The sequence below is a fragment of the Hippocampus zosterae genome, chromosome 4 (genome assembly GCF_025434085.1).
Source record: "Hippocampus zosterae strain Florida chromosome 4, ASM2543408v3, whole genome shotgun sequence".
Lineage (NCBI taxonomy): Eukaryota > Metazoa > Chordata > Actinopteri > Syngnathiformes > Syngnathidae > Hippocampus > Hippocampus zosterae.
In genome coordinates, this window is record NC_067454.1 from 19,451,135 (window position 1) to 19,472,903 (window position 21,769).

The 21,769-nt window shown below is 41.2% G+C and overlaps 2 protein-coding genes across 2 annotated transcripts in view; one reads left to right on the top strand and one right to left on the bottom strand.

Moving 5' to 3' along the window:
* The window catches only part of LOC127599375 (vascular endothelial growth factor D-like), a 449,921-nt gene that overhangs the window by 337,639 nt on the left and 90,513 nt on the right, over positions 1–21,769 (top strand). The window lies entirely within an intron of this gene.
* Positions 3,356–13,059, bottom strand: LOC127599872 (gamma-aminobutyric acid receptor subunit pi-like). Its single transcript, XM_052064085.1, has 3 exons — positions 12,816–13,059; positions 4,595–4,785; positions 3,356–3,904 (listed from the first exon to the last, which is right to left on the bottom strand). The coding sequence occupies exons 1-3, from the start codon at positions 13,057–13,059 to the stop codon at positions 3,539–3,541; spliced, it is 801 nt and encodes a 266-aa protein (XP_051920045.1). The 3' UTR covers positions 3,356–3,538.

A 21,769-nucleotide genomic window follows, 5' to 3' on the forward strand; every position in this document is an offset into this window, starting at 1 on the left:
CTGCTGCACAAACAAATATCCCCTTGGTCATAAGTTTTTTTGTTGACCTGTCCTCTAGTGCTACCATCAGGTCAAACTTTTAAATTAAAATGACTGTCAATTCAAAATAATCTTCTGAAATTTACTGACAACATCAATATGTGTTCAAGACATGGAGAAAATTAGCTTCATGATAATTGTATCCGTAATCGGTTGCCCCCATCAAAAAAAGGAAAAGGCATGAAATATGGAACAACAAAAGTAATCTATTATTTTTCGATTGATAATCATTGAATGGAGTCAAACTGGCCCCAAGGATAAAATGATTGAATTATTTAATTACTTAATTGTATCTTGAGTTGCATTTGACATGAGCAATGACTCATCAATAGAGGGCGCTATGGCGCCAATCTCCTGCTCAGATGAGTCACCATGAAAGGTACAAAAATTAAGTCATGAAAATTAAATTGTATAATTAAAAATATACTTGTTTCATTTGTTTCCCTCTGACATCTGAAACGATGGCACCAAAATTGTTTTGTGGAGTTGTCAGTAGTTGTGTTTTTTTTTTCCGTGAAGGTGGCCGTTTTTCAGGTGTCACTTCGATCCCTAGCTCCAGTAAATTTGCGTTTACTTACTTAAAAAATAAGAAAAAAATAAACACTGAACATTATTTATACAGCACTGCGCAACAACCACAGCTGTAAAACATACACGACGAAATACATAAATACCAAAAGAAATAGTTATACTGTGATTAAAATATCCAACAACTTTATAAAGCAACCCGTCGGTGCAGTTTTAGTTCTTCCTCCCTTGACACGTTGTACTCACAGATGATGACCACTCACACACACACACAAAATTAGTTTCATGACTTGTGTCCAGCATCTTTTTTCAGAGCACTTTACCACTGTTCAGTAACTCGTTGATGTTGACTCAAAGTATAACTGTTGGCTAAGTGTCATTTTAAAGTCCAAAGTAAAGACCAAATCCTTTAAAAAAAACATTCCTTCGAATAACTGCATTTCTATCATACACACATACCATTTTATTGCTCTCATCTATTTCTTTACAGTGAACATGCACATTGGTGGAATTTATTAACAAATGGTTAAGCAGAACAATATCTAGATCTTTATAGTGCGACAGTAGAAATATAGTTGACATGAAAACGTCCCAGGTTGGTCATCAACATAACCATGAGGTATTATTTGACAAGTTCTATAACATGAAAGGAAAAAGGGTTCATCCATCTCTGGGAAATGTGTCCATTTGGATCTGTGCTCCAAGTGGTGTCCATGATTGAGTGGCAGCTTTTGATGCCTGCCTAAAAAAAGCACTTATCTTAAATCATATGACCATCTTTACTATGACAAAGAGTTAAGAATCTTCCGTAGTTTCTCTTCTGTCACTGTGGCTCAATACATAAGCATCAATTTCCAATCCTTTTCACGCGATAACTGTCCATTTTAAGAGAGAGGTGCTCTATATATAAAACCTGACCGAGTTAAATCATTTCTGTGATCTGTGATCCGTTTCAATCTCTCACTGTTTGCCTGCTTCCACGGGACACAGTTCCGTCCAATACTGTTGCAATTCTGAGGCTGAAGATGAGAACGGATCCCGAAAGAACCCTACCTTTTGGAATGAGATACAGCGACAATCAAAGCATCGGGTTTTTGTTTTTCTCCCCCCCATATTTAACCCAAGCAAACCAAGCAAAGCATGCACGCAGGGAGAACAAAGGTTATAAATGAAATTATTTGTTAGCGTTATCATCAGAAAAGGAGGGCTGAGTCAGTCTATTTAAAACTCATTCAGTACGAGCCAATTCAGGACCAAGTCTGAAAAGACGTTTAAAAACGTCTTTGGGAGTGAATGAGTTAAAACAGAGAAACAATGCAGCCGAAATAGTTTCTGAAGGCAATGAAGTTATATACCCACTTCATTCATCTCAATGCACATCATGGAAGAAACTTGCCATCTGAATAAATCAACTCACTCCAGTCTATGTGAGAGCATATTATAGCGGTATAGAACACAACAACAAAATTAACAGGCAGATTTGCCCCATTGTCTGACATAGGAGCTGTCACGTTAATCTGCAGACCGACAGCATGCCGCCATGGTACTTGAGAATGCACTTTTAAATCTGATTATAATCTTTGGTCGACATATTCAGCCCATGGCCATCATAAATGTTGCTTCCTCGGACAAAGGTAGCAAACAGACTGTACAACAAACCGTACCGTCTAGGTTGTGGTCTACGTATGTGTCATTCAAACACATCACCTTGTCAAATGCATTGACAGTAAGTTTGAACTGAATAGTACCGGTAGTTTGCTTAAATGAAAACATTTCCATCTTGCATCTGTTCTTTTTCTACTCCTTCTTTCTGCTTTTCTCTAACTCTAGTGTGCTTTTTCCAGACTTGTTGGCGTAAGCAGTTATTAAATGTCATGTAGTATTTCTATATTTCAGTGTAAACTTATTTTACAGCGACCTCCTGATATAGTCCAGAAGATTCCATCATTTTGGAGCTGTTAAGAAGGTAAAGAGCATTGCCAGTAATAACATCTTCCAAAAACAGATCAATGGAAATGACATTTTCGACTCAGCTCTAAATAGCTGAAAAATTGAAATGACATATCTGGCGAAGATAAGCACTTCAGTACTAACCTACACCAACATCTGATAACATCACATGACCGTATTTTAAAAGAAATATTCCAGTAAGACAGCCAGCCAGAGTTGGTTAGCTGATAAGAAAGCATAGGCTTGGTGTGCTGTCTAAGGAATGTGAATTGTGACACCGAACAAAAACGGGTGAATGAATGGTGTAATTTTCTGATTTCGTTACAATCTGAACTATTCATAGCAGCCCCATTAAATGATGTATTTATCTGCTGTAATTTAGGTAGTATTGAGAGTTTTTGTGTAAAAGACAATTACATAAACTGTTTGTGATATTTCCCGGAACTGAAGTTTCCATCATGTTATTCTTTTGCATTGGGTCTTTTTCTTTTTTTCTTTTTATTTTATTTCTGCCACTGCCTATTCATATTAGCCAATTGTACTGAAGATGTGAACATTCAGGCAGAAAAGAACAATTAATAAAATATCACTTGGAAAAAGTCAGACAACGAGTAAGCCCATTCGCCCGTGCACAGCACCCCTGGATGTTTTGGCCAGCATAAATTACAGCTCCATCTTCTGTGTGTTCGCCACTTACAAGCTGAACGAGACACAATTACAATAAATGAGCTACAGTGGGAAATATGCAAACGGAATGGTTTTCATCTTTGGAAGCAATTACTCCTCTTCATGTCGAGCTTTGTAGTCTACCAGACCTCACCAGTCAGCCTTAAGTATGCTAAAAGAGTGACGTTGAATTACAATAATGACACTTTTTTTTTTCTTCCTGAAAAACAATCTTTCTCATTCTCATTATGCTGCTGCTTAGAAATAGTAAAAACTCACCTCAGAACCACACCTAAGTCACACTTATTGTACATTGAGTGAAATAAACTCCCTGTCTAAATACTAGGGATAAATGCTAAAAGTACAAATAATACGTCCAATAAAGAAGATTAACAAGGACAAATGACAAAGGGAAAGTGACTCTTGAGTAGTTGTCTATGTGGTGTGGATTTTTTATGTGACAGCAGCTTATGAAACTGAGAAGTTTGCGAAAGGTGGCCAGAGCAATGAAACACCAGTTGGTGGGTTCTGGAGGAGAAGCCTCGGGCTTGGGCTCGCTGCCTGTCTGGCTGGATGGATCGACTGCCAATTCGCTGGTGGCGGGAGCAGCGGCGGGACCTGCGTCAGGTTCCTTGCGTCTCTTGGCCCTGTCACAGGGGCTGGAGATGGTGGTGACGATGCCGTTTATTTCGTCATCAAAGTTATGCAATTGGTGGCCATACTGTAGCAAAGTAAATGAGAATGTTAGCTGCGCTTGAAACAACAATAACACATATCATTGTTGATAACATTATCTTATTGATTAAGTGACGGGCTGACTAACTAACGACTGGTGTACTTTAATGGGAAATACTCTAGATATACAGTACTACAATATATTTTATGTTGCCCCACTACAATCTCAACACAGCATTCTTATTAATATTGCATTTGTAGGATGTGAATTAAGCATTAAAATCCACCCTCTTTTATCCATCTCAGGAGCGGCCATTTTGTCATTCGACTGAAAATGACATCACCGTTGCTCAAATGACCAAACCCAGAAAAGTGTGAGCCACAGTTGGTCGTTAATTGATCCCTGATCAACTCTGATGTGATTTTAAGTCAATGCCCGCCCCCTGAGATGGATAAAAACAGGTGCATTTCATAGCTTAATTCGTATTACACAGATCCAATATTAATCAGAATGCCGTGTTTATTCGAGTGGAGGCGCATAGAACAATATTAAAATAAAGAATATTTTTGCCTCGCTTCCTTTTAGGATTTGGTTTGTGAGTAAATAGATACAGTACCTAAAAATGAAAAAAAAAAAACAACGCTCAAGCACAGTATCGAAAAACATCTTAATGATCGGTGAACAAAGAGCAACGACCACAACAATGGAAACAGAATAATAACAGGAGTGTCTCACCACCAGCATATGCGGGTCGCTGTAAGTGAGGGTGCAGAAATGAGCCACAGCATACTCAATGAGGGCTCCAAAAATAAAGCTGAAGCAGATTCCTAAGTACACATCAATCGCCTTGATGAAACAGTTGGCATTCGGAAGCGACGTGCGAGCTCCCATCATCAGAGTGGTCATGGTCAGTACTGTGGTCACTCCTGCCATGGAACACATACACGGACAAATGACAAAGGGAACACATTCTTTAATAAACAAGGTAAGCTAGAAACATTGTGGAAGGACGAGCCCCGCATTCCAAGCATGTGTGCAATGTCTTGAGCCAGAAGCCTGAATTCCCGTTCCCTTGAGATCAAGATTTTTTTCGAAATACAATGGCAGTGGACCAGTACAATGGAGGTGGATTACTTGAGCCCACAGGATCTTTTATTTTAAAAATGATCAATCTAGCTTGTCTCTGTGTCACTTGAACATGTTTGCCTCTTTGCCACAATGTCTTTGCCTGGTAAATTAAATCCATGATCTAAGCTTCCTTAAAATGAAGAAAATAATGAAGAAACAAATGTTTCTGGACAACTTTGAAAAAAGGACAATGTCAGAAAAAGAGACAGTAAAACACTGTTACTCCCAACCACTGGTCGTTCTAGACAATTTTGCCTCGGGTGGTGAGGGGGGAGCAGAAGGTTCAGTTAGGAGGGCGGATATTATAACATGCACACACGCACACACGCACACACACACACACACACACACACACACAAAAACAACAAAATCTCATATTGTTAAATTGTCCCCCGCCCACAGTCTACACACTCCGCCAACACTTCCTCACCTCGCAATTGCCAGTTCCGTGTTGATATATTTTCCACTTCATTCTTGCTTTCACTGATGAAAAATCAAATAGAACAACAACCAATCCTTCTGACTTGACATCAGTCAGATCATGTCACAGGTGACCAGTGTTGCTTGACTTGTCTTGTGCTTGAATGTTTGCACAGCTTCACATTTGACAGGTTTGCTTTGACTGATAAAATAAATAAATCTATCTATCTATCTATCTATCTATCTATCTATCTATCTATCTATCTATCTATCTATCTATCTATCTATCTATCTATCTATCTATCTATCTATCTATCTATCTATCTATCTATCTATCTATCTATCTATCTATCTGTCTATCTGTCTATATATATATATATTATATATATATATTATATATGTATATTATATATATATATACACATATGTCAAACGATTACAATATTTAATCTAATTAAAAATGCAACTGTCATAATTAACTCGAATGAACTAAAAAATTAATCGTGATTACTTACACATTTTTTATCGTTTCTGAATTTCCTTTTACATTTTTGTCCTATTTTCCCCCCCATTTTAATGCTCTCATCAACATGGAATCATGAATCAGTTTTCTACGTGCCAAATGCAAATATTTACTGAAATAACAATTTCGATTTTCAATTTTACATGAACATTTTTCACTTTGTGCAGTTATTCACACAATCTCTCACACAATATTACTGTCCATCAATAACGGTGAAAAAAATATTTTGTCACACAACAGCTGTTTTAACAGCTTTTTTAATGAAATCAAAACAGAGCAATATAATATTATAAAGTGCACATCTAAGGCACACTAGTACTCAGCCTATAGTGTATTTAAACCATGGTTGCATACTTCATTTTTCTCAAGTTTGCTTTCAACACAGCAGTCTGTTTCTTGTTTGTTGAAGAATAACAAGACACCGGACACTAGTGTTCATTATGTGCCGCTGTATTGGAAACTGCCGGCCATACAAACAAGCACACGCACTTCCCCCGTGCTGCAAGGGCAAACCATTCTGAAAGGGGGTGGGAGATTTCACTCCCCTTAGCACAGTCAGGCTATGTTGATTGTGTTGGTCCTTCTTGCGCGGAAGTCTCTCTACGGTTTTGTGTAGACCTCATTTCGAATGACTACACTTGGTTCGATGACAACACTGGAGACGTTTGATTTTCGCTAGGTCGCTAACACTGTAGCGCACTGTCACTGTCAGACTAACACAGAGAAGCTCCACCCGCTCTATTTATATGGACACGGAACGCTGTAACCTTCCACACAAAATAGTTCCAAACAAGTAACAATCGCGTTAGTGGCATACATCGTATACCTGTACGATACAGAGAGAGAGAGAGAGAAGAACAGATAACTTTGGTCTTGTCAGTGGAGCAATATGGCAACTTTTTAAAAGTAAACTTTCCATTCATAAACTCTTTAAGTATCAGTTTTCGGTGTCTCGCACTGCCGTGGCTGGCAAAACGGACATGGGCGTGGACTTCTGCAGCGCGCTTGTTGTTTTGTTTCTGGTGTATTTATAGAGCAACGTAACATCCGCTTGTGACGTGTGCCGCGTTAATCTCGCGAGAAAAATTTTAATCCCGTTAAAATTCATTTAAATTAATGCCAATAAAAACGCGCTAAACTGACAGCTCTAATATATATATATATATATATATATATATATATATATATATATAGCTGGATAGCTCAGTTGGTAAGGCATCGGTTTGGCATACGGGAGACGGTGGTTCGAATCCCGCTTGGGGCAAAAATGAGCACATAACACCATCCAGTGTGGCAAGATCCTTCACGCTAATGCCTACCTCATACAATGATGAGAGACAATAAAACGAATGACATGCCGGCTCAGACGTCGCCCGGCCAAACAAGGTCTGCGTCAGGTGCTGGGGGACCAGAGCACCTTGATGAAAAATGGGCTACTGGAACAAAGCGGAGATGGGCGAGATGCGATAACATGGCTCTGTTGGAATGCTACTACTCAAGCAACCCTAGTCAGAGGGGTTACATGCAGAGAATGTGGGCTAAATGGTTACTTCGAAACCCACAGTCACGGTTGACCAAGAAACAACTAGTAGCTCAGTGTTCCAACATCCACAAACGGCAACTGCTGTCACAACTTGAGATTGATGAGGTACAACGCAGGTTCCATGGTGAAGGGCCCCAGGCTTTCATCAGAGGAGGAGGTCATACAAGAGATTGGGAGGCAAGCCCCAATGAATGCAGATGATGAGATTGGGTGGCCAGCCCCAATGAATGAAATGCTGAGTGAGGCAGCAACTGACCTGAAAGCGAAGATCATGGCGAGAATGAAAGCTGGGCAACCTAGAAACCGATTACAACGACTATGTGAAGTACCATCTGAAAGTCTCATAGAAAGTGTGAATGCAGCACTGAGGGCGATCCCTACCGTAACGATCACAGAAACCAATGAGCTGATATACGCTTCAGCATCAGTGATCCTGGAGACTCTGGGCTATAAGAGCAACCATGAGATACGTTACCCACCATGGAAAAGACGGTTGGAGGCTAAGATCAAGGCGGCCCGGAAAGATGTGAGTCAATTGACGGAGGCCCAGAGAGGTGTGATGAAAAGGCCGATTCCCGAGAAGTACATCCAGATGACCATACCTGAAGCACTCGAAACTGCCAAACAAAGGCTCCAAGCCTCTTCCAGTCGCCTAAAGCGGTACACAAAAGAGAATGAAGCCAGACGAATAAACAGGCTGTTCGCAACACAACCTGCGAAAGTGTACGCTCAGTGGCAGGGTCCTAACAACAGAGCTGACCCACCAAGACTGGAAACTGAAAGGTACTGGAAAGGCATATGGGAGAAGGAGGTTGCACATAACAGCAGTGCACAATGGCTGGTGACCCTGAGAGAGGAGCACAGCAACCTGCCTGAACAGAACCCAGTTACCATAACAGTGGCAGACATACAGGAACGAGTCTCAGATATGAAGAACTGGACAGCACCAGGCCCGGACATGGTCCACACCTACTGGCTAAAGAAACTCACAGCACTCCATGAGCGCCTAGCAGTACAAATGAACCAGCTGCTGAGTGATGGGACTCACCCAGAATGGCTAACCGAAGGGCGAACAATCCTGATCATGAAGGATCCCTCGAAGGGTGCAGCCCCATCCAACTATCGGCCAATAACCTGTCTCTCCACAACATGGAAGCTCATGTCAGGAATCATCGCGGCTAAGATAAGTGGACACGTGGATCAATACATGAGCGAAGCGCAGAAGGGCATTGGTAGAGATACCAGAGGAGCCAAACATCAGCTCCTGGTTGACAGAACAGTCGCACAAGACTGCAGGTCCCGACGTACCAACCTGTGCACAGCCTGGATTGATTACAAGAAAGCCTATGACTCGATGCCACATACATGGATCACTGAATGCTTGGAGTTGTATAAGGTGAACAGGACCCTAAGAGCCTTCGTTGCGAACTCGATGAGAATGTGGAAAACCACACTTGAAGCCAATGGCAAGCCACTTACCCAAGTGTCCATCAAATGTGGCATATACCAAGGTGATGCACTCTCCCCACTGCTGTTCTGCATAGGACTGAACCCCCTAAGCCAAGTAATCACCAAGACAGGCTATGGATACCGCCTCAGAAATGGAGCTACAATCAGTCACCTCCTCTACATGGATGACATAAAGCTGTATGCTAAGAGCGAAAGGGACATAGATTCACTGATCCACACAACCAGGATCTACAGCAGCGACATCGGGATGTCATTCGGGCTTGAGAAATGTAGTCGGATGGTGACTAAGAGAGGAAAGGTAGTCTGCACTGATGGGGTCTCACTCCCTGAAGGAACAATAGCAGACATTGAGGACAGCTACAAGTACCTTGGTATACCACAAGCCAATGGCAACCTCGAACTGGCAACAAGGAAAGCGGCTACGGCCAAATACTTCCAGCGAGTGAGGCAAGTCCTAAGAAGCCAGCTCAATGGCAAGAATAAGACCCGGGCAATAAACAGCTATGCCCTGCCAGTGATCAGATACCATGCAGGAATAATAAGGTGGCCAAAGGAAGAGATTCAGACCACGGACGTTAAGACCCGAAAGCTCCTAACCATGCATGGAGGGTTCCATCCCAAATCCAGCACCCTGAGACTGTACGCAAGCCGAAAGGAAGGAGGCCGGGGACTAGTGAGTGTGAGAGCCACTGTCCAGGATGAAACATCCAAGCTCCATGAATACATCAAGGAGAAGGCTCCAACGGATGACGTACTCAGAGAATGTTTCAGACAATGGGGAACAGAAGATGAGGCGCTGGAAGAGGGACCATCATGGGAGGACAAGCCCCTACACGGGATGTACCACCGGACCATAACTGAAGTGGCTGATCTCAAGAAGTCCTATCAGTGGCTAGAGAGGGCTGGCCTGAAGGACAGCACAGAGGCGCTCATCCTGGCTGCTCAGGAACAGGCCTTGAGCACCAGAGCCATCGAGGCCCAGATATACCACACCAGACAAGACCCAAGGTGTAGGTTGTGCAAAGAGGCACCTGAGACGATCCAACACATAACTGCAGGGTGTAAGATGCTGGCAGGGAAAGCCTACATGGAACGCCATAACCAGGTGGCTGGCATAGTCTACCGAAACATCTGTGCGGAGTATGGACTGGAAACCCCAAGGTCAAAATGGGAAACACCTCCGAAGGTGGTGGAGAATGACAGAGCGAAGATCCTGTGGGACTTCCAGATCCAGACTGACAAGATGGTAATGGCGAACCAACCAGATATCGTGATCATAGATAAAGGGCAGAGGAAAGCCGTTGTAGTGGATGTAGCTGTCCCTAGTGATGGAAACATCAGGAAGAAGGAACATGAGAAACTCGAGAAATACCAAGGGCTCAGAGAAGAGCTGGAGAGAGCCTGGAAGGTAAAGGTGACAGTCGTGCCTGTGGTGGTCGGAGCACTCGGGGCAGTGACCCCCAAACTAGATGAGTGGTTGCAACAGATCCCAGGAACAACATCGGACATCTCAGTCCAGAAATGTGCAGTGCTGGGAACAGCAAGGATACTGCGCAGAACCCTCAAGCTTCCTGGCCTCTGGTAGAGGGCCCGAGCTGAATGAGGGACGGACACCACCCGAGGGGTGAGATGAGGATTTTTATATATATATATATATATATATATATATATATATATATATATATATATATATATATAAATGGATTTCTCGAAATATGTGGTGCATTTGGGCAATCATGAACATCACGGTCCGAATCTTGTTGCACTTCAAACAAACAGACTGAGAGCTCTTGGCAAGGATGTGGTCTAAAAGATGTGCATGACAACGACCAGAGTGGTGTCACGATGTCCGGAAGGTTCCAGATAGAATTGGACTCTACAAATATAAACTCAGATGAAGATTGCAACAAAAAAATATTTATTTACAGAAAAATGGGGCGACGCAGAAAGGTCAAAATCATGACGTTGGTCGACAAAACAGGATAAAACACACACACACACACGCACACACACACACACACACACACACACACACACACACACACACACACACACACACACACACACACACACACACACACACACACACACACACACACACTTCTAATTCAGGTTTCATTTTCTGCTTTCCATGGCATATTTTATGCATGTCATGTGATGTTGAGCAGTAAACCAGTCTGTGTAGGCTATGCAATAACAATTTTCACAGAGGGATCTCACAATTATTTTGCTAGTCAATTAGTCACTGATAATATCTGTAATAAGTTGACAAATCAGATGAGATGTAAACTGCAGCATATCGCACCAGCTGCCGTTACATAACCATCATTTGCTGAGAGCCCGAATTCTTTTCGGTATCCATCCCTCCATTATCTGAAATACTTATCCTCACGAGGTAGCTATCTTCGGGCAGTTGGTGGTGTACACCCTGAACTTGTTGACAGACAATCGCAAGGCTCACAGAAACAACCACCGATTTATACTCATAAACAGACAGAGTGTTCCATTAACCTACCACACATGTCTTCGGGATGTCAGGGAAAACAAGAGCAACCAGAGAAAATCCACGCTGGCACAGGAAGAACATGCAAACTCCACACTGGAAGGCCAGAGCTTGGAATCAAACCCTGGACCTCTGTGCTGGGAGGTGGACATGCTAACCGGTTGAGCACCTTAATGCCATTCTTTAAGGTACCGGTATGTACAAACTAAAAATTAAGATGATACGACATTCAACTTAAATAAAACTTTGGATCATGGACCAGGATTCCTGAAATGTTGGTGCTATTTAAAATCAAAGGTGATACTGTGGCCTGAAAACATTTTTAGGGATAACGGTTTAGTGAATTATAACATGGAGCCAAAACTACTGTATACACTATGCACATTTGTCCTTTGAATATTATGAAATTAATGATAAATACATCAATAAAATCTTGCAAACATAGTTCACTCTTCTCAGGTATCAAGCATTTTTTTTACATGTGTAAGACAGTGAAATCATGAGTAAAACGTGCAATAAGCATGTGCTAAGGAAAATTAAAATAATCATATGTACTGGTTTTTATTTTGTGTTTTACGTGACCTTAATTCATTCAAAACATTTTGCTTTGCTTCATAGGATGTATAATTTAAAGGCATCGCTAGACTCGCAAAGCATCACGGGGCCTTCTTTCCTCACCCCCAGCGCATCTGCAAATGTGTTTACCAAAAGCAGACGAGATTTTAGCTGAGCTAAAAGGAGGTTTATTGTGCAGGACAGGTCATGCTATGTGATTTTATTGATTTGATTGAGGCGCAGGCAGACAAATGCGTCTGCGACGGATTTCATTCATAAATATGAGACCAGCGTGGGACAATCTCTCTGAATCTTATAGAAATCAATTCATTGAATGAATTACAAATATTAGCATCTTCAAAATATTTCCACACTGTCAAGCACGGCGTACTCGGGTGTATGCTGACTGCCTTGATTTTAAGGAAAATGAGGAATGCCTTCACGATTGGCCGAGAACAGGCTCATTTCACGACATGCTACAGCACAAAAGCACTATGTTGCTCCCAATTCGAGCAAGATGCCAAAAGAAAGAAAAGTCCACCCATGTGCAGTTTGAATCTGCTTTGTGCTAGACTTGCACTGTGAATGAAAATAGGACCCTTGGTTTTATGTAATTGTTCTAAATTGTTTGCATTGTGTAAAATGAAATGTGTTGTTGTGATGCTGTACATAATTCTAAGACATGGTTACATGCTTCTCTGCTTATAATTGAAAAATGGTGTACTTTCCTCATGTGTTGTATTGTTATGCATAATATATAATATGCTTGGCATATTGTGTTTTTACACATTCATTACTTCTGACTGGTACATACCTATACAAATTCGTGCTGGAACAGAGTACAGCGAAATCCAGAAGGAGACCCAAGAAAGAACCACCAATAGGCTTGATGGGACATATGTCTCCAGGATGAAGTACAGAATGCTCCTCTTCAGCTCAAAGTGGAAGACCAGCTTGGGGTAGTGACCTTTTAGACAAAAGGCAGCAAGCATGCCAATCTCCTTAGCAAATACATTGAATATAACAATTGAGTACCTCTGGGCGAGCAGCAGCTTCATCTTTATGAAGGGCTTATGTGTTTGTTATTTATTAGGGTGTTTACATGGAAAACACATCTCTACTTACAACATTTTCTAGTTAAAACATTTCTTCCAGAACCAATTTTGTAAGAGGTACCATATATATACATATATACTAGCTCATCAGCTAGTTCCTTCGGAGGGCTGGTAAGGTGGGCCTTCGGCCCACAAAAGTGTTGTTGCTTGGTTCAACTTTTTGTTCATCTCGCGCAGCGGTGCGGTGAAGTAGGTACGTTTTGAAAAGGGACAGACGGAAGGACAGACCGCGTGCGGGACGACGCGCAATATATATATATATATATATATATATATATATATATATATATATATAGTGATAATTCAGTAGTCCCAGGGACTTGCTGATCAGAAAAGTATGAGTCCCGTTATGCATTTAGAGAGTCCCAAATTTCGAATTCTGAAATGGTCTACTTATTCAATTGCATATGATAATAACACAAGCAACAACAATATACATCGATAATAGGTTTATTCCTTATAAACAAACAAGCTGGTGTGCCGCCCTCTGGGCGGCGCATCAGCTAGTTCCTGCGGAAGGCTGGTAAGGTGGGCCTTCGGCCCACAAAAGTGTTGTTGCTTGGTTCAACTTTTTGTTCATCTTCATTGCTTATCGCGAAAATAAAGAGATGTTTAGCTCTACTAAATAACTAACAATTTTATTGCAATGCTTGTGGGTAGACAACATTTTTTCGCTAAGATGCCCGCGCGATCGTAGTGAGCCACTGCCTTCGCTCGTAAGCCTCAAAATGATCTTACTAGTGAACTAGTGGGCGTTTTGTGGCTTACATCTTCACTAGTAAGCCTCAAAATGATCTTACCAGTGAACTAGTGGGCATTTTGCGGCTTACATGTCAACTAGTAAGCCTCAAAATGATCTTACTAGTGAACTAGTGGGCGTCACAATGACCTTACTTGTGAACTAGTGAGCGTTTTGTGGCTTACATGTTCACTAGTAAGCATCAAAATGATCTTACTAGTGAACTAGTGGGCGTTTTGTGGCTTACATGTTCACGAGTAAGCGTCAAAATGATCTTACTAGTGAACTAGTGGGCGTTTTGCGGCTTGCATGTCAACTAGTAAGCGTCAAAATGATCTTACTAGTGAACTAGTGGGCGTTTTGTGGCTTACATCTTCACTAGTAAGCCTCAAAATGATCTTACTAGAGAACTAGTGGGCATTTTGTGGCTTACATGTCAACTAGTAAACCTCAAAATGATCTTACTAGTGAACTCGTGGGCACATTTATGGCCTTACATGTTCACTAGTAAGCCTCAAAATGATCTTACCAGTGAACTAGTGGGCATTTTGCGGCTTACATGTCAACTAGTAAGCCTCAAAATGATCTTACTAGTGAACTAGTGGGCGTTTTCCGGCTTACATGTCAACTAGTAAGCCTCAGAATGATCTTACGAGTGAGCTAGTGGGCGTTTTGCGGCTTACATGTTCACTAGTAAGCGTCACAATGACCTTACTTGTGAACTAGTGAGCGTTTTGTGGCTTACATGTTCACTAGTAAGCGTCAAAATGATCTTAATAGTGAACTAGTGGGCGTTTTGTGGCTTACATCTTCACTAGTAAGCCTCAAAATGATCTTACTAGAGAACTAGTGGGCATTTTGTGGCTTACATGTCAACTAGTAAGCCTCAAAATGATCTTACTAGTGAACTAGTGGGCACATTTATGGCCTTACATGTTCACTAGTAAGCGTCAAAATGATCTTACTAGTGAACTAGTGGGCACGTTTATGGCCTTAGATGTTCACTAGTAAGCGTGAAAATGATCTTACTAGTGAACTAGTGGGCGTTTTGCGGCTTACATGTCAACTAGTAACCGTCAAAATGATCTTACGAGTGAGCTAGTGGGCGTTTTGCGGCTTACATGTCAACTAGTAAGCCTAAAATGATCTTACTAGTGAACTAGTGGCTTCTTTTGTGGCTTACATGTTCACTAGTAAGCGTCACAATGACCTTACTTGTGAACTAGTGAGCGTTTTGTGGCTTACATGTTCACTAGTAAGCCTCAAAATGATCTTACGAGTGAGCTAGTGGGCGTTTTGCGGCTTACATGTTCACTACTAAGCGTCACAATGACCTTACTTGTGAACTACTGTGCGTTTTGTGGCTTACATGTTCACTAGTAAGCGTCAAAATAATCTTACTAGTGAACTAGTGGGCGTTTTGTGGCTTACATGTTCACTAGTAAGCCTCAAAACGATCTTACTAGTGAACTAGTGGCCGTTTTGTGGCTTACATGTTCACGAGTAAGCGTCAAGATGATCTTACTAGTGAACTAGTGGGCGTTTTGCGGCTTGCATGTCAACTAGTAAGCCTCAAAATGATCTAACGAGTGAACTAGTGGGCGTTTTGCGGCTTACATGTCAACAAGTAAGCCTCAAAATGATCTTACTAATGAACTAGTGGGCGTTTTGTGGCTTACATGTTCACTAGTAAGCCTCAAAATGATCTTACCAGTGAACTAGTGGGCATTATGCGGCTTACATGTCAACTAGTAAGCCTAAAATGATCTTACGAGTGAGCTAGTGGGCGTTTTGCGGCTTACATGTCAACTAGTAAGCCTAAAATGATCTTACTAGTGAACTAGTGGCTTCTTTTGTGGCTTACATGTTCACTAGTAAGCGTCACAATGACCTTACTTGTGAACTAGTGAGCGTTTTGTGGCTTACATGTTCACTAGTAAGCCTCAAAATGATCTTACGAGTGAGCTAGTGGGCGTTTTGCGGCATACATGTTCACTACTAAGCGTCACAATGACCTTACTTGTGAACTACTGTGCGTTTTGTGGCTTAAATGTTCACTAGTAAGCGTCAAAATAATCTTACTAGTGAACTAGTGGGCGTTTTGTGGCTTACATGTTCACTAGTAAGCCTCAAAACGATCTTACTAGTGAACTAGTGGGCGTTTTGTGGCTTACATGTTCACGAGTAAGCGTCAAGATGATCTTACTAGTGAACTAGTGGGCGTTTTGCGGCTTGCATGTCAACTAGTAAGCCTCAAAATGATCTAACGAGTGAACTAGTGGGCGTTTTGCGGCTTACATGTCAACAAGTAAGCCTCAAAATGATCTTACTAATGAACTAGTGGGCGTTTTGTGGCTTACATGTTCACTAGTAAGCCTCAAAATGATCTTACCAGTGAACTAGTGGGCATTATGCGGCTTACATGTCAACTAGTAAGCCTCAAAATGATCTTACTAGTGAACTAGTGGGCCCATTTATGGCCTTACATGTTCACTAGTAAGCCTCAAAATGATCTTACCAGTGAACTAGTGGGCATTTTGCGGCTTACATGTCAACTAGTAAGCCTCAAAATGATCTTACTAGTGAACTAGTGGGCACATTTATGGCCTTACATGTTCACTAGTAAGCCTCAAAATGATCTTACTAGTGAACTAGTGGCTTCTTTTGTGGCTTACATGTTCACTAGTAAGCGTCACAATGACCTTACTTGTGAACTAGTGAGTGTTTTGTGGCTTACATGTTCACTAGTAGGCGTCAAAATGATCTTACTAGTGAACTAGTGGGCGTTTTGTGGCTTACATCTTCACTAGTAAGCCTCAAAATGATCTTACTAGAGAACTAGTGGGCATTTTGTGGCTTACATGTCAACTAGTAAGCCTCAAAATGATCTTACTAGTGAATTAGTGGGCACATTTATGGCCTTACATGTTCACTAGTAAGCGTCAAAATGATCTTACTAGTGAACTAGTGGGCACATTTATGGCCTTACATGTTCACTAGTAAGCCTCAAAATGATCTTACTAGTGAACTAGTGGGCGTTTTGTGGCTTACATGTTCACGAGTAAGCGTCAAAATGATCTTACTCGTGAACTAGTGGGCGTTTTGCGGCTTGCATGTCAACTACTAACCGTCAAAATGATCTTACTAGTGAACTAGTGGGCGTTTTGTGGTTTACATCTTCACTAGTAAGCCTCAAAATGATCTTACTAGAGAACTAGTGGGCATTTTGTGGCTTACATGTCAACTAGTAAACCTCAAAATGATCTTACTAGTGAACTCGTGGGCACATTTATGGCCTTACATGTTCACTAGTAAGCGTCAAAATGATCTTACTAGTGAACTACTGGGCACGTTTATGGCCTTAGATGTTCACTAGTAAGCGTGAAAATGATCTTACTAGTGAACTAGTGGGCGTTTTGCGGCTTACATGTCAACTAGTAAGCCTCAGAATGATCTTACGATTGAGCTCGTGGGCGTTTTGCGGCTTACATGTTCACTAGTAAGCGTCACAATGACCTTACTTGTGAACTAGTGAGCGTTTTGTGGCTTACATGTTCACTAGTAAGCCTCAAAATGATCTTACTAGTGAACTAGTGGGCGTTTTGTGGCTTACATGTCAAATAGCAAGCCTCAAAATGATCTTACTAGTGAACTAATGGGCACATTTATTGCCTTACGTGTTCACTAGTAAGCGTCAAAATGATCTTACTAGTAAACTAGTGGGCGTTTTGTGGCTTACATCTTCACTCGTAAGCCTCAAAATGATCTTACTAGTGAACTAGTGGGCGTTTTGTGGCTTACATGTCAACTAGTAAGCCTCAAAATGATCTTACTAGTGAACTAGTGGGCACATTTATGGCCTTACATGTTCACTAGTAAGCCTCAAAATGATCTTACCAGTGAACTAGTGGGCATTTTGCGGCTTACATGTCAACTAGTAAGCCTCAAAATGATCTTACTAGTGAACTAGTGGGCGTTTTGTGGCTTACATGTTCACTAGTAAGCCTCAAAATGATCTTACTAGTGAACTAGTGGGCGTTTTGTGTCTTACATGTCAAATAGCAAGCCTCAAAATGATCTTACTAGTGAACTCGTGGGCGTTTTGCGGCTTGCATGTCAACTAGTAAGCGTCAAAATGATCTTAATAGTGAACTAGTGGGCGTTTTGTGGCTTACATGTTCACTAGTAAGCCTCAAAATGATCTTACTAGAGAACTAGTGGGCGTTTTGTGTCTTACATGTCAAATAGCAAGCCTCAAAATGATCTTACTAGTGAACTAGTGGGCGTTTTGCGGCTTGCATGTCAACTAGTAAGCGTCAAAATGATCTTAATAGTGAACTAGTGGGCGTTTTGTGGCTTACATCTTCACTAGTAAGCCTCAAAATGATCTTACTAGAGAACTAGTGGGCATTTTGTGGCTTACATGTCAACTCGTAAGCCTCAAAATGATCTTACTAGTGAACTAGTGGGCACATTTATGGCCTTACATGTTCACTAGTAAGCGTCAAAATGATCTTACTAGTGAACTAGTGTGCACGTTTATGGCCTTAGATGTTCACTAGTAAGCGTGAAAATGATCTTACTAGTGAACTAGTGGGCGTTTTGCGGCTTAGATGTCAACTAGTAAGCCTCAAAATGATCTTACGAGTGAGCTAGTGGGCGTTTTGCGGCTTACATGTTCACTAGTAAGCGTCACAATGACCTTACTTGTGAACTAGTGAGCGTTTTGTGGCTTACATGTTCACTAGTAAGCATCAAAATGATCTTACTAGTGAACTAGTGGGCGTTTTGTGGCTTACATGTTCACTAGTAAGCCTCAAAATGATCTTACTAGTGAACTAGTGGGCGTTTTGTGGCTTACATGTCAAATAGCAAGCCTCAAAATGATCTTACTAGTGAACTAATGGGCACATTTATGGCCTTACATGTTCACTAGTAAGCCTCAAAATGATCTTACGAGTGAACTAGTGGGCGTTTTGTTGCTTACATGTCAACTAGTAAGCCTCAAAATGATCTTACTAGTGAACTAGTGGGCACATTTATGGCCTTACATGTCAACTAGTAAGCCTCAAAATGACCTTACGTGTGAACTAGTGGGCGTTTTGTGGCTTACATGTTCACTAGTAAGCGTCAAAATGACCTTACTATTGAACTAATGAGCGTTATGTGGCTTACAAGTTCACTAGTAAGCGTCAAAATGACCTTACTAGTGAACTAGTGAGCGTTTTGTGGCTTACATGTTCACTAGTAAGCCTCAAAATGATCTTACTAGTGAACTAGTGGGTGTTTTGTGGCTTACATGTTAACTAGTAAGCCTCAAAAAGATCTTACTAGTGAACTAGTGGGCGTTTTGTGGCTTACATGTTCACTAGTAAGCGTCAAAATGATCTTACTTGTGAACTAGTGAGCGTTTTGTGGCTTACATGTTCACTAGTAAGCGTCAAAATGACCTTACTAGTGAACTAGTGAGCGTTTTGTGGCTTACATGTTCACTAGTAAGCCTCAAAATGATCTTACTAGTGAACTAGTGGGTGTTTTGTGGCTTACATGTTAACTAGTAAGCCTCAAAATGATCGTACTAGTGAACAGGTGGGCACATTTATGGCCTTACATGTTCACTAGTAAGCCTCAAAATGATCTTACGAGTGAACTAGTGGGCGTTTTGTTGCTTACATGTCAACTAGTAAGCCTCAAAATGATCTTACTAGTGAACTAGTGGGCACATTTATGGCCTTACATGTCAACTAGTAAGCCTCAAAATGACCTTACGTGTGAACTAGTGGGCGTTTTGTGGCTTACATGTTCACTAGTAAGCGTCAAAATGACCTTACTATTGAACTAATGAGCGTTATGTGGCTTACAAGTTCACTAGTAAGCGTCACAATGACCTTACTAGTGAACTAGTGAGCGTTTTGTGGCTTACATGTTCACTAGTAAGCCTCAAAATGATCTTACTAGTGAACTAGTGGGTGTTTTGTGGCTTACATGTTAACTAGTAAGCCTCAAAAAGATCTTACTAGTGAACTAGTGGGCGTTTTGTGGCTTACATGTTCACTAGTAAGCCTCAAAATGATCTTACTAGTGAACTAGTGGGCGTTTTGTGGCTTACATGTTCACTAGTAAGCCTCAAAATGATCTTACTAGTGAACTAGTGGGCACATTTATGGCCTTACATGTTCACTAGTAAGCGTCAAAATGATCTTACTTGTGAACTAGTGAGCGTTTTGTGGCTGACATGTTCACTAGTAAGCATCGAAATGATCTTACTAGTGAACTAGTGAGCGTTTTGTGGCTTACATGTTCACTAGTAAGCCTCAAAATGATCTTACTAGTGAACTAGTGAGCGTTTTGTGGCTGACATGTTCACTAGTAAGCGTCAAAATGAGTAAGCGTCAAAATGACCTTACTAGTGAACTAGTGAGCGTTTTGTGGCTGACATGTTCACTAGTAAGCGTCAAAATGATCTTACTAGTGAACTAGTGGGCGTTTTGTGGCTTACATGTTTACTAGTAAGCCTCAAAATGATCTTACTAGTGAACTAGTGGGCACATTTATGGCCTTACATGTTCACTAGTAAGGGTCAAAATGACCTTACGAGTGAACTAATGGTTGTTTTGCGGCTTACATGTTCACTAGTAAGCCTCAAAATGATCTTACTAGTGAACTACTGGGCGTTTTGTGGCTTACATGTTTACCAGTAAGCCTCAAAATGATCTTACTAGTGAACTAGTGGGCACATTTATGGCCTTACATGTTCACTAGTAAGGGTCAAAATGACCTTACGAGTGAACTAATGGTTGTTTTGCGGCTTACATGTTCACGAGGAAGCCTCAAAATGATCTTACTAGTGAACTAGTGGGCGTTTTGTGGCTTACATGTTCACTAGTAAGCGTCAAAATGATCTTACTAGTGAACTAGTGGGCGTTTTGTGGCTTGCATGTCAACTAGTAAGCCTCAAAATGATCTTACTTGTGAACTAGTGAGCGTTTTGTGGCTTACATGTTCACTAGTAAGCGTCAAAATGACCTTACTAGTGAACTAGTGAGCGTTTTGTGGCTGACATGTTCACTAGTAAGCGTCAAAATGAGTAAGCGTCAAAATGACCTTACTAGTGAACTAGTGAGCGTTTTGTGGCTGACATGTTCACTAGTAAGCGTCGAAATGATCTTACTAGTGAACTAGTAGGCGTTTTGTTGCTTACATGTCAACTAGTAAGCCTCAAAATGATCTTACTAGTGAACTAGTGGGCACATTTATGGCCTTACATGTTTACTAGTAAGCGTCAAAATGACCTTACGAGTGAACTAGTGAGCGTTTTGTGGCTTACATGTTCACTAGTAAGCCTCAAAATGATCTTACTAGTGAACTAGTGAGCGTTTTGTGGCTGACATGTTCACTAGTAAGCGTCAAAATGAGTAAGCGTCAAAATGACCTTACTAGTGAACTAGTGAGCGTTTTGTGGCTGACATGTTCACTAGTAAGCGTCAAAATGATCTTACTAGTGAACTAGTGGGCGTTTTGTGGCTTACATGTTTACTAGTAAGCCTCAAAATGATCTTACTAGTGAACTAGTGGGCACATTTATGGCCTTACATGTTCACTAGTAAGGGTCAAAATGACCTTACGAGTGAACTAATGGTTGTTTTGCGGCTTACATGTTCACTAGTAAGCCTCAAAATGATCTTACTAGTGAACTACTGGGCGTTTTGTGGCTTACATGTTTACTAGTAAGCCTCAAAATGATCTTACTAGTGAACTAGTGGGCACATTTATGGCCTTACATGTTCACTAGTAAGGGTCAAAATGACCTTACGAGTGAACTAATGGTTGTTTTGCGGCTTACATGTTCACTAGTAAGCCTCAAAATGATCTTACTAGTGAACTAGTGGGCGTTTTGTGGCTTACATGTTCACT